We start from the raw sequence: 15,898 nt of genomic DNA, 5'->3' as shown, positions 1-15,898 counted from the left end.
CAGTATTTATTTAAGGCTTTCTGCCTCTGGCTGCCCCACGGGTCTGTATAACTTCGAACTTCACACTTTGTATAGTAGGTTAAAAATCTGCCTCCTAAGAAACTTCCAGAGACAATACTAATCCAGAAGCTAGTCATTTAAGCCATTTGCCCCAAAAGAAGCTGAGAAGATAGCTAATGTCTGTTTTATTGTGACAGCAGATTGCTTATTTTTCATCAGAGAGTTGTTGTGGTGTCCTAAACCTTTATGTAGCTCATTGATGAAGAAAGCATTCCAACAACACTCATCAGATTTTAAGATTAAATGGTATCTAATTATACCAGAACTAAAAAGTGAAATTATTGATGGGTTAATAGTTGCTGTCTTCATTTGGTTCAGAGGTGATTTGAATGTATATTTTTGTTTTTTGTTTTTTAGTAGCTAAGGATGTGAACATTTTTTTTGATGAGTTAGAAGGTGTGAACAGCCCTTCCAAAGATGATGATTCCCTGCTTCACCATGGTAACTTGACCAGTACTTCTGACGATGCCAGCAGGCTGGAAGTTGTGGGAGAGGTAAGGACACACAGAATTATTAAAACAATATTTATTCATGCCCATTATAAAGATGTAATAAATGTAATTTGATTTAAAATCTCATTCTCTTCATCAAATTGTGTCTAATCTTTCCCATGAGAACTGGTTTCCCATTCTAAGATTATAATGCTGAAATATAGAATATCTCAAATTCAAAAGTTTTGATTTCGTGCACCCTCAGTGAAACATCTATACTAATCTAAGGCTTCAATGCTTCTGAAAATTCTAGAAAAGTTTTCCCTATATCCATCCTTTAAGGGGAAAGAGTGTGGAGGGGATTTATCTACAACTCCCATGAGAAGCATTGGGTGTCAGTTATGAGATGCATTCCCTTGCAATGAGGAACAATTATCACCTGATGGTGCATAATGGTGATTCAGAGAACATACCAGGGAGGAAATATTGAGAACACAATCCCTTTTAAAATCTGTCCTAAAGCAGGCAAAGTGTCATGGACCCATGATGAAAATTTGGGTCTTAATTTCTTCCTGTGTCTTTTATGAAGAAAGGAACAATATGCCCTTTAATTTTGCCTCCCACTGCCCTGACACCCATGGATGTTATGGTTGTTTCCTCAGCAAGTGAAGAAACCAGGGACTTTTCTCCCTTCCTCCACCTCAGGAATGGAGGTATTTTGAGGCACCTTACTGGACTGGTCTGATGTTACCTGCAAGTTTTTCCTGAGGAATTTTTGGCAGAGGGCTGACTGGAACAGATCAGAACTGGCAGGGACCATGCTAGTAATTAAAAAAGAGTGGAAAACCACAGGACATTGCTGAGGGCCCTGCCCTGACCCTCTTTTGTTTACTAGTTTTGATAGAGTTTAGAAGAGGCAATTAGAGATTATCTTTTTCAAGAGCTAGAGGGTTTTGTGGTGCAAATTCTTTTGTGCAACACTGCTGAGGCGAGAGACAGAGATTTTCTTTGTTCTAGAAATTCAGCCCATAGAGAGCTGCACTCCTCGAATGTTTAGACAGATAATTAAAGCAACAAAATTCAGGGCACCCTGAATATGTTTGACCTTGCTCACAATTTCATCTTCTTTAATCATAGCTCTTCCTTAGCTTCCTGTACAATGTACAAAGGACTCTCTTTGCCTGCTTGCACCATAATAGGCTAATCTGACATGATAGTCCCATGTTGCATTTTGGGAACATGTACCATATGGTCAGTAGCAAAAAGGAACAGGTGAAAGGCACACGATTTTTGTAAGTTAAAGAGGAAAAAATAACATAAAATGATCAGAAGGACATGCTGGTTTTAATGTAATGATATTGAAAAAACAATACCTCAAAACCTTTTTTTTTTCTCTTAGATGTGTTCTTTTTTGGTTTTTTTTTTTTTTTTTAAGGGAAAGGGAAAACCTTTGAGGAATATGAACAGATTTAAGGGGTCTTTTTGTAATCATAGCTGAGGAAAATAGCAATGTTGGTCACATATAGGTATAAGATGGGGGAAAAAAAGGTGAAAATTGAAAGTCTTAATGGGACTTAAGGGATGCTGCAGCCTGCCAAAAAGAGTTTCAAAGTACTTGGTCCCTGCTGAACTCTAGAAGGAAAAGATACACTGTTCAGATGTTGCATGGTTTGTATGGATATGTGTGGGTAAGCCCCTCGGCCTAAAGCTCTCCTAGCATATGCATGTGTATGAGTCATGTCTGAATCCTGATGGTTCCTAGCTGAGCACCTGAGAATATAAAAACTGCTGTGTTCCTTGGAAAACAAGTGCAAATTATACAATATGTATTGTATTACAGCACAGTCGTAAAGATAGACAGAAATGTTGAGCTTCTTGTTAGAGTGAAGCCTTCACGGTTCTACTTTCTTCCAGCAGCCCTTTTTTAGATGAAAGAATGGAGGTTTGACATACATGACTACACCACTTTTTCACCAAACACCAGGCAGATCTAGTGCTATATATTTTTTCTTCATCAGTTTAGGAAAACAGAATTTTGATTTTGTTACACAGGTAAGGGAGATGCAATATCTGGAGGAAGGTAGGACAAGTTTCTGTCTGGCATTGCATAAGCCAGAGTATTACAATACTTGGATGATGCACAAGTCCTGAAGTTGACACTGCTGAACCAGCCCTGACTGTCTCAGTATCATGTTAGATCCTCAAGAGTTCTTCCAAGTCCAGACTCAGTCTATAAAGTTGCCTTAGAGTCTGTAACAGAGAGCCAGAGAAAGGGTCCCTTCCCAGAGGCTGTAACAGTCTAATAGACTTTATTAGTCTGGCTTTGACACACAGTGTTCCTAAAATGAAAAGGATCTTTAAGTACAGATAAGGGTGTCCAAGCTGCCTTTCTGAGTGAAAAATTACAATACTGTAGCTAGTAGTGTTTCACAAGCCCAAGAGAAGTAATTGTCCCCAGCAGTCATATTTGAAGTCCAACAAGCCAAATCCCTTGGCTGAATCTCATAGGTTCTCTTTAGTATAAGGTTCTGCATTCACTGATGAGTCAGTGCAGGGCAAACCAATTTTCTTCAGAGAAAGAAGAAACATGTGAAGGGGCAAATCAATTTTTCCAGTGGAGTCACTCCTGCACTCTCAGGATGGCTCTGAGTTCAGATGAGGAGTGTACATTTGAACTAGATCTCTCAATTCCCCCTAGCCATGATTTCTTTGTGGTCCAGAGCAGTGCTGGATTTTAAACCTGTATTCCTTATGGATGTAAATCCAATGAGTCCTTCAGACCAGATTACAGTGGGCCCAAAGTGAGGCCTTAAGTTTACATAGCATACACAGCAGATCCTCAGCATGGATTGTTTCGCTCTACAGCTCCTTTCCTATTACACTAAAACCACATATGACTCTGACTACTGAACAAGAGGCTTGCCAGGAGGGTGAGAAATCACAACAGGACCACCAAGCTGACCCACAGCCTCTAAATCTCCTGCCACACCCTTCCTTTATGTAAATAACCTTAAATACTCTTTGGGCTGTTGGGGCTTTTTTTATGTCTTCTCGACAGAGAGTTTTAATGGAAAAAGATAAAATGTGTCTCCTGAGCTGTTTTCACATTTAATGTTCTATGAAAAATACTTCTCATATCCTGATAATATCATTTATCAGCATGATATGCAGTATAGATATAAATAGTTTGCTACTGTTTTTTCCTTAGAGATTAAATCCTTTTTCTTGCCTTCTTTTTGGGCTCTAAGAACTGTTCCACTGTATCAGGTCTGCCCTAAGTTGTGTCAGGAGTTAGACACTGCAATGAAAGAATGCTAGAAAAATTCCCTTCTTCCTTTAGGGAACTGGATGTACCAAGAGGATGGAACATTTGGGATGCTTTCATTGGTTTTTCCATTTAATCAAAATGCCTGCTGAGAATCAGAAAGATAGCTTATACTAAACTCTTTGAATGGGAAAATTGTTTTGGGAGGTTTTCCTGTAAAAATAATTTTTCCTATTATAATGTTCACTTTGTGATTTAAATTCAGAAGCAATTGTTTTATGGGGAAAGTATTTTGAAAATTCCCTCCTTCCCCCATATGTGAAAGTCAAAATATTCTTTTTTTTTTCAGAGACTTGATTGTATATTGTAGGGCAGGGCTATTTTTGTAAGAAACAGTAGAGTGAGTTTTGGAAAAACAGAGGTAAATTAGCTTAACCTTCTCTTCAGCTTAGAGCTGGACTGATCTTGAGGTTCTTGAGGGTCCCTGCCCTTTATACTGCTCAGAGGGAGTGCTGTTTGTTCCCATGTATCCTTCACAGTGTACATTTCCTGTATGAGACCATTGCTCCAACCATTGCAAACTGCCATGCAACTTCAACTTGTCTGAAAGTGAAGGCTTAAACTCTGGGCAGAACTTGTATAATATAGAAGTAGTGTTAAATTGTGAGGAGGATCTGTAGAGAATTTCATCTCATGACTTACTGGAAAAAGACCAGTAGTTTGGTATTTTATACCTCAGGGGAGTGACCTGTTCATCCTCTTATTAACAGTGAAATCAAGTTGTGTTTTTCTATCAGACCAAACATTTGAACAGGCGCTTTTTTTTAATACATAAAGAAAAGAGACAGTACTTATTGCTTTTATTGATTTTATGTGCTGCCACACCTACAAACCAATAGTTCTTTCCAAATAAATCCATCCTCAGCTGTTCCTTATGCAAGGAATATTCAGTAGTTAGTTTGATGAGGCATGGTGAGGTCAGCGCAGAACTTCATATTGTTGTCTGTGTCCTATGGGGCAAAGTAAAGAAAATCTCTGTGCCAGGTTTTAGTGTTTCTCACTACAGTAAACCATAGTGGTAATGTTAATGGTTACTCTTTTCACATGTACAAAGACATTCAGCCATACTAAGTTCTTAATTTTAAATTTACGCTTCAGTAACACAATTCTCTGCTCTATTTTATAAGAAATTGCTCCTAAACTTAGGGAGAGTAGTGGGGGAGGGAGGTTTGCTTGTGTTTTCTATTCTCTCCTATCCCATCCCCATATGTCCAAGAATTTTCCTTAGACCTCCTGATGCCCCTTGAGACCCCCTTAATAGGGAAGTCTTTGCTCCTCTCAGATGAAGTCAGAAGCACTGTATGTGAAGAGCCTAAAACTTCAACAGCTTGTTGTGATTCCTTATCTCTCCTGTTGAGTAGTACTGAAAACCGATGATGCCAACAGCAATGCAGCAATTATCAAGGAAAATTAACATTACTGAAATGCTTGATTTTCTCTTTGCAGGAAGTACCTGATAAGAACAAAACCAATGGACTATATTTTAGAGATGGGAAATGTCGGATTGACTACATCCTTGTGTATAGAAAATCTAATCCACAGACAGAGAAGAGGGAAGTATTTGAGAGAAATATCAGAGCAGAAGGACTTCAAATGGAAAAAGAAGTAAGAGATATTCCTTAAAAATACTTTCATGTTGAATTTATATAGAATCTGGGGGTATGATTTGTTTACTCTGAAACTCCTTCACTCTGTTGTAGCAGTAGAAAAATGCTTTTAAGCATGCCTAAATATAGGCCAGAGCAGGGCAAAAGTGTAGCCTAAAGGAAAATCAGACACAGGGACTGAAGGCCAAACAGGCCATTACAGTCATCTTTTTCTACCTTATGCACAAGTAGGCTACAGAATTTCATCTGGTGTGCTGTGCAATACAAAAAACAAGTGCTGGGTTTGAATGGCCTGAATTCTACTGAGTGCAATCAATATTTTTGCACCTACATTTTCTTCCAGCTATGTGCTCCACTATTTGCTGAGGCTCCTGGTACTCTTTCCAGAGACCTAACTTATATCCCTGCCTTCCTTTATCTATCAGCATAGGCATACAGACATGACAAGTATTTTAATAGTTTGAAAACAGCTAAAGTTTCTCCTGTCTTAACTCTAAGCATTGAAATAATTGGGCAGTACATATGAGTCATTTATATCTACATTATTTCTTACATAATATCCTAAATAAAATATATACTCCTTTATGGACAAGAGTGTAGAAATTAATGCTAAGTGTCTAAAGTGTATTGATATGTTAGGTAGCTGGAGCAAGGTTTAAAGAGACCATATCTCTTTTGCCAAGCCTATGATCTTCCTTAAACTTTGATAATGTGCTTAAGCAGGGCTTAAGCCTCACTTCCATCCAGAACAGCCATTGCTTAGTGTTTACTTTTATTTGTGCCTGGTGGACTCACACTCATGCTAATATGCATTGTCATACTGCCACTGATGGAAACAGAAGAGAAATTTTCAGGATATAGGTGTTACACATCTTCCTTTCTTTCACTGAATTCTTGGTACATGTGTAAATATTCTGTCTGTGTGCTTGACATGCACAGTTCTTTGGAGAACATTGGGGAGGGAAAAAGGGAAGCCTTTACAGAAAAATGAAAATTTTTCTTTTCTTTAAATGGTTTTGGTTGAACATGGGTACTGTATGTACCTATGTCCTGTATTACTGTGTATGTAAGTGTATTAAGAGCATTTTACTGGTTCCACCAAAAGTTACCCTAAACTATTCCTTCAAATAAGCTGGAAGTCATCATCTTCAGTGCTGCAGTAATTGATAGATGTTTTCAATGCCAGAGACTGTTCATTATAACATTTCCAGTATACGTGCTACTGCCTATAGGAGTTGTAACCCAACATTCAAGAACAGGGGAGTGTTGCTGCAACTATTCACCTTCATATCCTAGAATTCTGCCCTGCTTCCACCAGGAGAGATGCTGACAAAGTCTTTAAAATTTGGGCAGTGTAGAAAACAAATGGGGAAGGAATCCTACCTATTAATACATATGTCCAATGGTTTCAAATAAATTTTTTCCTACTTTGTGGTTTTTGCAGATTTATTACTGTGCTAAGGTCAGCAGTGAAAGCTATGAAATCACTGTATATTTTAAGTATTATGAAACTTATTGCAACATTCTATGCTGAAAACTTTTTCAAATTGATGATTTAAGCGCTTGCTATAGAGGATTTGTTTTTGGCTTTCAAGATCATTTATTTGGACTTTGCTGCCTAGGCTGCATTAATGATCTGCCAATTTGATTATTCATTTCAGTTTCTATTTTGCTAGTGACATGCAGTTTTATTTCTTACTGATCTCATTTGCCCTTGGTGTGACTTCTTGCCAGCATCAGTAATTGTACATTTTCTAAACACAGAATGATCAAAATGAGGTTGTGCTACATGACTCGGGCTAATGTTTTTAAAATCAAGGGTAGAAATCTTTTTTAACACTCTGACCTAAAACTAAACTCTAGCATGTACATTTTATGATCATGTTGGTTTCTAAATTAAATTATAATCCTGAAGTAAATATATACATTCTTAGTACACTCCTTCCCCCATCTCCAGAGATTAAGAACAGTGCTGCATAACACTTAGCTTTAAACTTAGCTGAGTGATCACCTAGCATCTAGATTATTTCTCATTATTTTTACTTCTCCTATTTTTGAGACTTTGCATCATTTTGAGTCTTAATTCTGGAAAATTTTAACTGCAGGGTTTTTTTTTTTTCAAGTTGTTCACATGCACTATACTGCTTCCACTGGAAAAAAGTTTGCTCCCAGATGAAATGAGAAAACTGCCTATTTCTTTGGCTACAGAACAATTTCAGAGGCAATAGGTAGTAACTGTTGGACTGAAAGAAATTTTTTACCTTCCATGAATTTTATGTGGTTATTGGTTCATTCTCCTTTGGCTACCAGCTGTTCATATCTTGGCATTTGATTTTGTTAGCCCTGTCCTTTTAACATGAAACCATTGGCAGAGAGGAAAATTTACAGAGCTATCCTGCACACTGCAATTTCAAACCCATATTCCTTACTGCAGGGAGGGAAAAGTGCACTGCAGTGGCTCACTGACAAATTCAGCACAGGGAAATTCCCAGGAAGTGGTGAATGCAGGGAGCAGTGCTCACTTAGCAGCATGAAATGAGAGAGGGAATCAGAAACAAATTCACAACAGCTGAGATAACTTCAGGCACAGTGTCAAGACCATGTAACTGAGAAAGGTCTGAGCAGATACATGTTTCTGACTCCAGGAAAAGGTGATAATGTTTTGCAGATATTCCCCAACAAATTCACACTCACAGTCTTCAACTGTACCACACCACTCTGCCTTGGAAGTTCTGCCAGATTTGGTGCTCAGTACATACAGTAATAAACAATGAGAGGATCCCAGACCAAGGAGCAGATAATTAAAATAATGAAAATTTTAACAAAAAAAGAAAAATAATAATAAAGAAAAAAATAATGATAAAATATTTTTAAAGGATGAAAAAATTAAAAATTAGAAAAATAAAATTAAATAGTAAAGATTTTAAATTGAAAACAAAACTCTAAGAGTGAATGCTAATTGAGTGATACAGCACAAGTCATTTTATGATGCTTCCCCCTGCTTTTCTGTGTATATTGGTTCTGGATAGGAGGAGTGTGTTGACCCTGTCACAGCCAGACACCTGCAGACCACATTCAACACATGTGATCACATGCAGAGACGCTCAAATAAGGTAATCAGAACTGTAGGTAATTCCTGGAAAAGAGACTGTATTTTCTTTTCAGCCAGGTGAAGCAATTCCTTTGTTGATTTATTCTCTTTTCCAATGTCTCACAAGTGAGATAAGTAACTATGATATCCTGGCTCTGGGATCCTCCATGACCCTGCTGCTCTCATTTTTCAATACTCTTTGAAAAAGACTTATTTGTGGGGAAAATGGAGAGGACATTCTCCAAGTGGAGCATGTTCTTACAGGAGATGAGGTACCAATCACACTGTAAGTTTGTAGGCACTGATACCACCTGTAAATATCACATGAGACTCATCCCTTACAGAGCTGGTGGGCAAAAGGTTAACAGGGTGTTACTGTCCACATTGTGATGGTACATTTCAGATTTATCTTAATACAAGATAAACCTGAGACTTAGATCAACCCATTGACATGCAGAAGAGAATGACTTGTGATCAGTTTTATGTGAAGAGAAAATATAGATAGCATCCATTCCAAATTAAACGTTTCTCCCTGTGGCCCAGCAATTTCTGGAAAACCTTTTTATTCAAGAGAGAATGAAGAGTCAGAATTACTTTGAGCCCATGGTATTTTTCACAAGAACAAATATTTATAAATTTAACCTCTTGGCCAAAATTTGGAGAGGTACCCTTTTACCAAATTATTCCTGCAGCATGAATTACCATTTACCTTTCCTGAATGACCAGGTAGAACTCAGTTGCCATCAAGAGTATCTATGCAGTTCTGGTAGACAAATACAGTATTACAGAAATGTTTCAGTAAGATACTTCAAACTATACTATCAAAAAAGGTCATGCATGGAGGTGGCCAGCATGCAGCAGCTAACTTGTATTACTGATTCACTTGCAAACTTTTTAAGCTGCACTGTAAAGTAATGTAAATGCAGGATAGAGGTGAGAAATTTATGCTGGATCAACAAACACAGATTACACTTGCATGAGTAATTTGCACAAGAGAAAAAGAAGAAGGTCATCTTGCATTTAACTAAGAACAGTCTATCCAAAATGAATCTGATGTTGGGTTAGGATCTGATCATGTAGTCCTAGGAACAGACTGCATTTAGTATGAACATAGCTTGATGGTTTTGGTTTTTCTACTTCTTATGACTACACCAAACTATGTCATACAGAGTATTTCTACTACTAAATGTACTTAATACATTATGCTTAATGATTTTGTTCAAAGTTTTTAATTTATAGATTATAAGTTGATTTCATGCAGTTTACTTGTGAAAGCTTTCTACTTGACAGACAAGTAGACAGTGAGTGATAGAAGTGAAGTAAATGGGAACTAACCACATGAGTAGTGAAAATAATATTCAGACCTTTTATTTTATATATTTTGTATATATATGGTAACTAATGTCTCAGTATAAAAGCAATTAACTACTTTAAACCAATAACATTCCTTACTGTCCTGGAAAGCTGGACTCTTCACAGCTACTGCATGCACAATGTGCTTCAGAAGCTAACTTCAGATGTTTTGCAAGTAACAGCCAATCCATTTGGACTTCTGCTGGCACATTGATCTTTGCATCTCCCTGAGAAATGATGTCAGTGTAGTGCTGGTCCAGCTTTTGGAAGAATCCAAGTTGTGTGGGTTTTTGACTTACATGCCTGATTAGAGATTTAAACTTTGCCACCATAAGTGTCAAGCTGTCACCAGGGCACCTCTAATTGCATTTGCTCCCTGCCTCAAGCAGCAGCTGACATTTCTGGTGCAACATCTGGCAGCAAAAACACAGCTGGTGTATACAATAGGCAGTAGAAATACATAATAGTTGTTCTCTGGGGAAAACCCAAAAGGACAAGAAAGAAAGGCACAGTATAAGCTTTAGCTGTACTGTATGAACAAATATCTACTAGTGGGTATACACTGAGTCTTAAGTTATGTTAACATGACCCTAGAAGTTATATTTTGAAATATTTTTCAGTAGTTGATGCAATATAATTACAGAATACTATTCTTTCACGACTTTTCAAGTTTGCAAGCAAATATAGATAGGTTCTTGAAGAGCTATAATAGTTGTATAAAGCAGTTTCTTTTAATGTAGCTGTAACTTTGTGCTAATGGGGCAGGACATAAGAAGCTAGAAACATGTATTCAGTAAGATACTTATATTTAGCAGCAAGTTGGAGTCTGCTTTCAAGATGATGAATGTTGAGGGAAATTACAGCTGACAGAAAGAGCACGCAGAGTATCTCCGTGACTTTTAGCACATCCCAGAGTATAAAAGGAAAATAGACCCATGACCATGTCAAAGTGAGCTAAAACTTAGAAATAAAGACCAAGAAAAAGCTAAGAACTTCAAAGAGTGAAACTTCTGAGCAGAGTGTTCAGAAAGTGATGATGTGAAACAGACATTATAATCAACAGCTATTGCATCTGAACTTAATGAAATACTATCAACTTTCTGGAAAAAAAAATGACATCTACTGCTTTTTGTTGTTGTTGTTGTTAGTACTGCACAACCAAAACAGTTATGAGAGACTGATCTGCTTTTTTATGGTTTGTGCGTCATCAGCGCAATTGTTCATGAGATTCCTGTTACATAAATGTTTTTTTTCTGATTGTGATTCATGGGTAGAAAAGAATTGAGCTGACTTCCAGACCCCAAGTGGCGCTTGCAGATCTGAGTTAGAAAAGGTGTTTTATAAATGTAGCTTATGTAATTTGGTTCTCTGAGCCACACACAATAAAATCTCAGTGCCTTTATAGTTGATTCCAAGTTTATTTTTTCAGTTATGACTTCATTTTATCCAGTTATTGAAAGAACAATAACTTTCGTGTAGTTTATTGCTCCTATAGATGTAATTTAATCAACCAGGCATACAGTTTAAACCAGAGTACTTAGTCTATGGTCAACTGACTTTTTACATCTTGCCAGGAGAGTTTCTGTGATAGCCAGAAGCAAGCTGCAGGTCAGCTGGAAAAGCTTTTCCTGACTGAGAGTTTGTATTTGGTGCTCATATCCTTTCCCTGTCTTGTTGAGCTTGCTCTGCACGTATCCACCCTTGAAATTGTATCAGCTGTCCTCTGAGCTTTTTGACAGAAGGAAAGACAGCTATGAGCATGCCCATGTGAGATGTGTACTAGGAAGCACTAGGACAAGGGTGAGTGGTGATTATCCCTATTGTGCATGTGTGGTAGGTCAAGCAACATGCAGGATGTCACCTGTGGCTAACAGCTTTCCTTTAGGCCAAACTGGCATTTGGACAAAACTAGGCTTTCTTATCTTTGGAGAAGATGAGACCCTGTATTGGGTTTGCATGGCAAGGTTTTGGTGGTAAGTGGGGCTACAGGGATGGCTTCTGTGAGAAGTTGCTGTTGGAAGTTTCCCTCACATCTGTCAGAGCCAGTACCACACAGCTCCAAGATGAACCTGCTGTTGGCCAAGTCTGAGCCCATCAACAACAATGGGAGCACCTCTGTGATAAAGTATTTAAAAAGATAAAAAAGTCTGCTGCAGACCAGCAGCCAAAAGAGAGGAATGAGAATAAGTGAGAGGAACAACTCTGCAGGCACCAAGGTCAGTGAAGAGGGAAGGGGAGGAGGTGCTCTAGCTGCTGGAGCTGATTCCCCTGCAGACCATGGTGAGGCAGCTGTGCCCCTGCAGCCCATGGAGGCCCCCAGGAGAGCACATATCCACCTGTAACCTGTGGAGAACCCCACACTGGAGCAGGTGGATGCCCAAAGGAGGCTGTGAGCCTGTGGGAAGTCCACACTGGAGCCAGCTCCTGACAGGACCTGTGGCCTCCTGGAAAGAAGAGCCCATGCTGGAGCAGATTGTTGGTAGGACTTGTGACCCCATGCAAGAGACCCACCTTGGAACAATCTGTTCCTGACAGACTGCATCCCATGAAAGAGACACACCCTGGAGAAGTTTGTGAAGAACTGCAGCCTGTGGGAAGGACCCAAGTTCAAAAGTTAGTGGAGCACTAACTCCTGTGGAAGGGACTCCACAGAGGATCAAGGGAAGAGTGTGAGAGGTCCTCCTGCTGAGGAGGAAGGAGCAGCAGAGGCAACACATAAAGACCTGACTGCGGCCCCCATTCCCTATCCTTAGAAACCACTGGGTAGGAGGAGGTAGAGAAAAATTGGAGTGAAGCTGAGCCTGGAAAGAGGGAAAGGTTGGGGGAAGGTGTTTTAAGGTTTGGTTTTATTTCTCATTATCTTATTCTAATTTGATTGAATAATAAATTAAATTAATTTCTCCAAGTCAAGTCTGTTTGGCCCATGATGGTAACAGATGGATGATTTCTCCTTGATCTAGAGCTGTAAGCTTCCTCTTCTATTTTCTCCCGTGTCCTGATGAAAAAGGGAGTGATGGAGTGCCTTTAGTGGGTATCTGGCATGCAGCCAGGGTCAACCCACCACAGGTGTAATTCAATGTTACTCCACTATTGTGACCAGTGTCAAAAATTCCATAGCTTTCATGGACTCTTGTAAGTTGTTTCAGCGTCTCACTTTTCTGATCCTATTATTCAATATGTAAATAGCTAGAGCTAATGAACTTACAGTACAAATTATGCAGCCTGCAGGCTCTGTATTTTCATGAGCAGAATAACTATTATTAGCAGGTGCAGCTTGTTATTTAATGTTTTAAGCACTGTGTCTGGTTGCATGCAAAAATCATGGGCAGGGACATCAACTGTGCCTGCAAAAAGAGAACCAGACTGAAATGCAAACCTAACCACAAGCATTATAAATGAAATTGCTTCCAGTTATTTAGTTTTAAACATTGAGTTATTCATTTCATCTCAATTCAGACAGAGCAAGTGGAAATCAGACTGTCTTATTATCTAATGTACATAGCAAAAGGAGTCTCTGTTCAGCAATGTTTTACAGAAAATGTGTTGGTACAAGCAGAACAATGTCCTTTCCCAGGCTGTATTCTATACCAAAAAACCACAGTCACTAAACAGTGGAGGAGTTTCCAGCTGCTTGAACTTCCGAGGGAAAAGTTTTAGATTTCAGATGCTATGTCCACTATACAACACAATGGCAATTTAGAAAAAAAAATTAGGAGATAAATGAAATACTGAAGAGATAGGGTCTGAATTCAAATTTCAGAATGTAGTTTTTAAAGATAAATTTCTTGATTATCTGAGGTGTTGCAGTGCAAGAACCCATAAATGAATATATTTCTGAGTTGACAATTACCAGCCTTTAACAGGATGCTGTAAAACTAGTAGACTAAAAAAATGTTGCTGAAAACTTGATCCACTTTTCAAAAAAAGTGGCTCTTTCAAAGAATAGGGAGGTAATACAGAAAATACATAGATAACTGAATAGGAATTTAAAAGCCCCTGACATAATTCTTTCAGGAACAGGCAAAATTTCTTGTCAAAGAATTTACTGTCATCAACATCCACAAATCAGAACATCAAACATCTTTTGAAGGAAAAAAAAACCAGACAGGCAACAGATTAAGAAAAAATTACCATGGTTATATATGAAATGTCCCTGATATGTCAAAAGTCACCTTTACCTTTACAATAACTGGTCTTAAACTGCAATTATTTTTGAGGTGTTGTTTCACCTGCCAGAAGCTCAGGAATAAGCATAATGCACAAGGCTACAAACACTTAATGCACAGTGAGAGTTTTCATTGCCCAAAGGTGACATGACTGGTTTTCTGCAACACTCCCTTACAGTAATGGCTTAATAAACAAAAATCTAAAGTTGTCTCTAGGGAACAGAAAGACAGAGTATATAGAAACCCAGCAACAGGCTTTGTATTCTCATTTTATGTTAATGATTTTGGTGTTGAACTGGTTTTGAGAACACAGCACAATATTTACAGCATTATGCATCTAAAACAAATAACAATGATCGGTCCTGGGGACATTTACATCTTCCCCTACAGCCTGAGGTGGAGTGGGGCTGCCCCTCTGCAAGTAGTGCCAAGAGGGATGCATGAACCTGGGAGGGAGAGTTCCCTTTCCACTGCTCTTGGCACAAGGACTCCAGACCCTCTCATTGTCTGATTTTCTCAGACAGTGAGAGGGCCTGGAGTTATACAGGGTTAAGTCAGTGATGGAGCAAGTGGAGCATTGCTGCTCTGTGCCTTGGATTAATTGTACCTCAATTGTGGGAACAGAACAAAATAAAACTAATTAAATCAGGGCTCAACTTTCTTGAAAAAGACCTTTGTGTTTATGGGTCTCTGGGCTCAAATGAAATGCAGAATTATCCACTGCATATTAACATATATGTTTTTTGCTGCTTGAGTGGTAATGAAGTAGTGTTGTCAATGAAGTTTAAAAAAGCCTGACCTGAGGGAAAAGTGCTTCTGACATAGCCATACCAGCTGAAACTTCTGTCAGCCAGTTAGTCATGTCCTCCTGTTTAAAGTCTTACCTGGTTTACAAAGCTCTCTTCTGTGCACAAATTGTCTTTTATTTTGTTATCTGAAACCTCTTGAAAAAATATGTAAGAGTTACATTTTAGACAAAACAGTATGAAAGCCCTTTTGTTTCCTCTTGGAGGTCTTCATGGTACTCACTACTCTTCTTAGGTACAGCTTGTTTTTGTTAATAGACTCAAATAGACCTTTCCATTTATAACAGGATTGACTCCAATTTCTTAAAATACAAGAACTTTGTGCTTTCTTGTTTTGTTTAAAAGCCATCCCTTACACCTTTTTAACCTTTGAAATTTTTCAGAAAGAATAAACCCTCCACAGTGAAAATGTAGATAGGAGAAGAACAAAATGGAGACATATACATCTGGAAACCATGACTATACTTTGTCTTACAATATGCAAAACTCATGTTCTTCTCCTCAAGAAATTTGTCTTTTTGTATTTAGATTTCTGCATCTTTTTGTGCATTATAAGTTAATAATCTATTCTGTGACCTCATTTTCTGGGGAATCTGGAGAAGCTCCAGACCACTGATGAGAAGGCATGTCTGAAGGTCAACTTCGTGAAGCAGAGCTGTCACCAATGCTAGATCAGGATGGTCATGGCTTTTTTCTATAGAATTCTATAGGTTTTCTATAGAGAACAGCCTAGCCCTTCATCACCACAGTTCTTGAAGTTGTACTGTGAGTGCTATTGCTATTGGAAACTGTGACTTTCTAAGACTGGATTAAACAAATGTCCTGAACAGCAGTTGAGAGAATAGAAGCTGTGATTTTTAGAACATTCCAGGTCAATGTTCTTGTGCAAATTTATGGATTTTATCATCATTAGCTTCAGAAATTCACAGGAGAGAAGACTCCAAGTAATGAAATACAGAAAGTACTGACCAAATTCAAGAGGACTTTTAAAGTACAGAGGACACTGATGGGAGGCTTTGTTATTTAAAGATCTGCATTTCCCTATGTCTCCTCTGCGGG

The 15,898-nt window shown here is 38.4% G+C and overlaps 1 protein-coding gene across 11 annotated transcripts in view; it reads left to right on the top strand.

The window, feature by feature from the left end:
• Nucleotides 1-15,898, top strand: part of ANO4 (anoctamin 4) — a 187,330-nt gene that overhangs the window by 76,055 nt on the left and 95,377 nt on the right. For 9 of the 11 annotated variants that reach the window (XR_013182362.1, XR_013182361.1, XM_077178703.1 and 6 more), the window contains 2 exons: nucleotides 418-554; nucleotides 5,263-5,421. Coding sequence is in view for 9 of the 11 variants with exons in the window: in XM_077178703.1 (XP_077034818.1) it covers nucleotides 418-554; nucleotides 5,263-5,421 (296 nt within the window). In the remaining 2 variants the exon portion in view is untranslated. The remainder of the gene's footprint in view (nucleotides 1-417; nucleotides 555-5,262; nucleotides 5,422-15,898) is intronic. The other 2 variants (XM_077178701.1, XM_077178698.1) reach the window with 1 other exon arrangement.

The sequence above is a fragment of the Agelaius phoeniceus genome, chromosome 5 (genome assembly GCF_051311805.1).
Source record: "Agelaius phoeniceus isolate bAgePho1 chromosome 5, bAgePho1.hap1, whole genome shotgun sequence".
Taxonomy (NCBI): domain Eukaryota; kingdom Metazoa; phylum Chordata; class Aves; order Passeriformes; family Icteridae; genus Agelaius; species Agelaius phoeniceus.
This window is presented reverse-complemented; position numbering and strand designations above follow the sequence as displayed.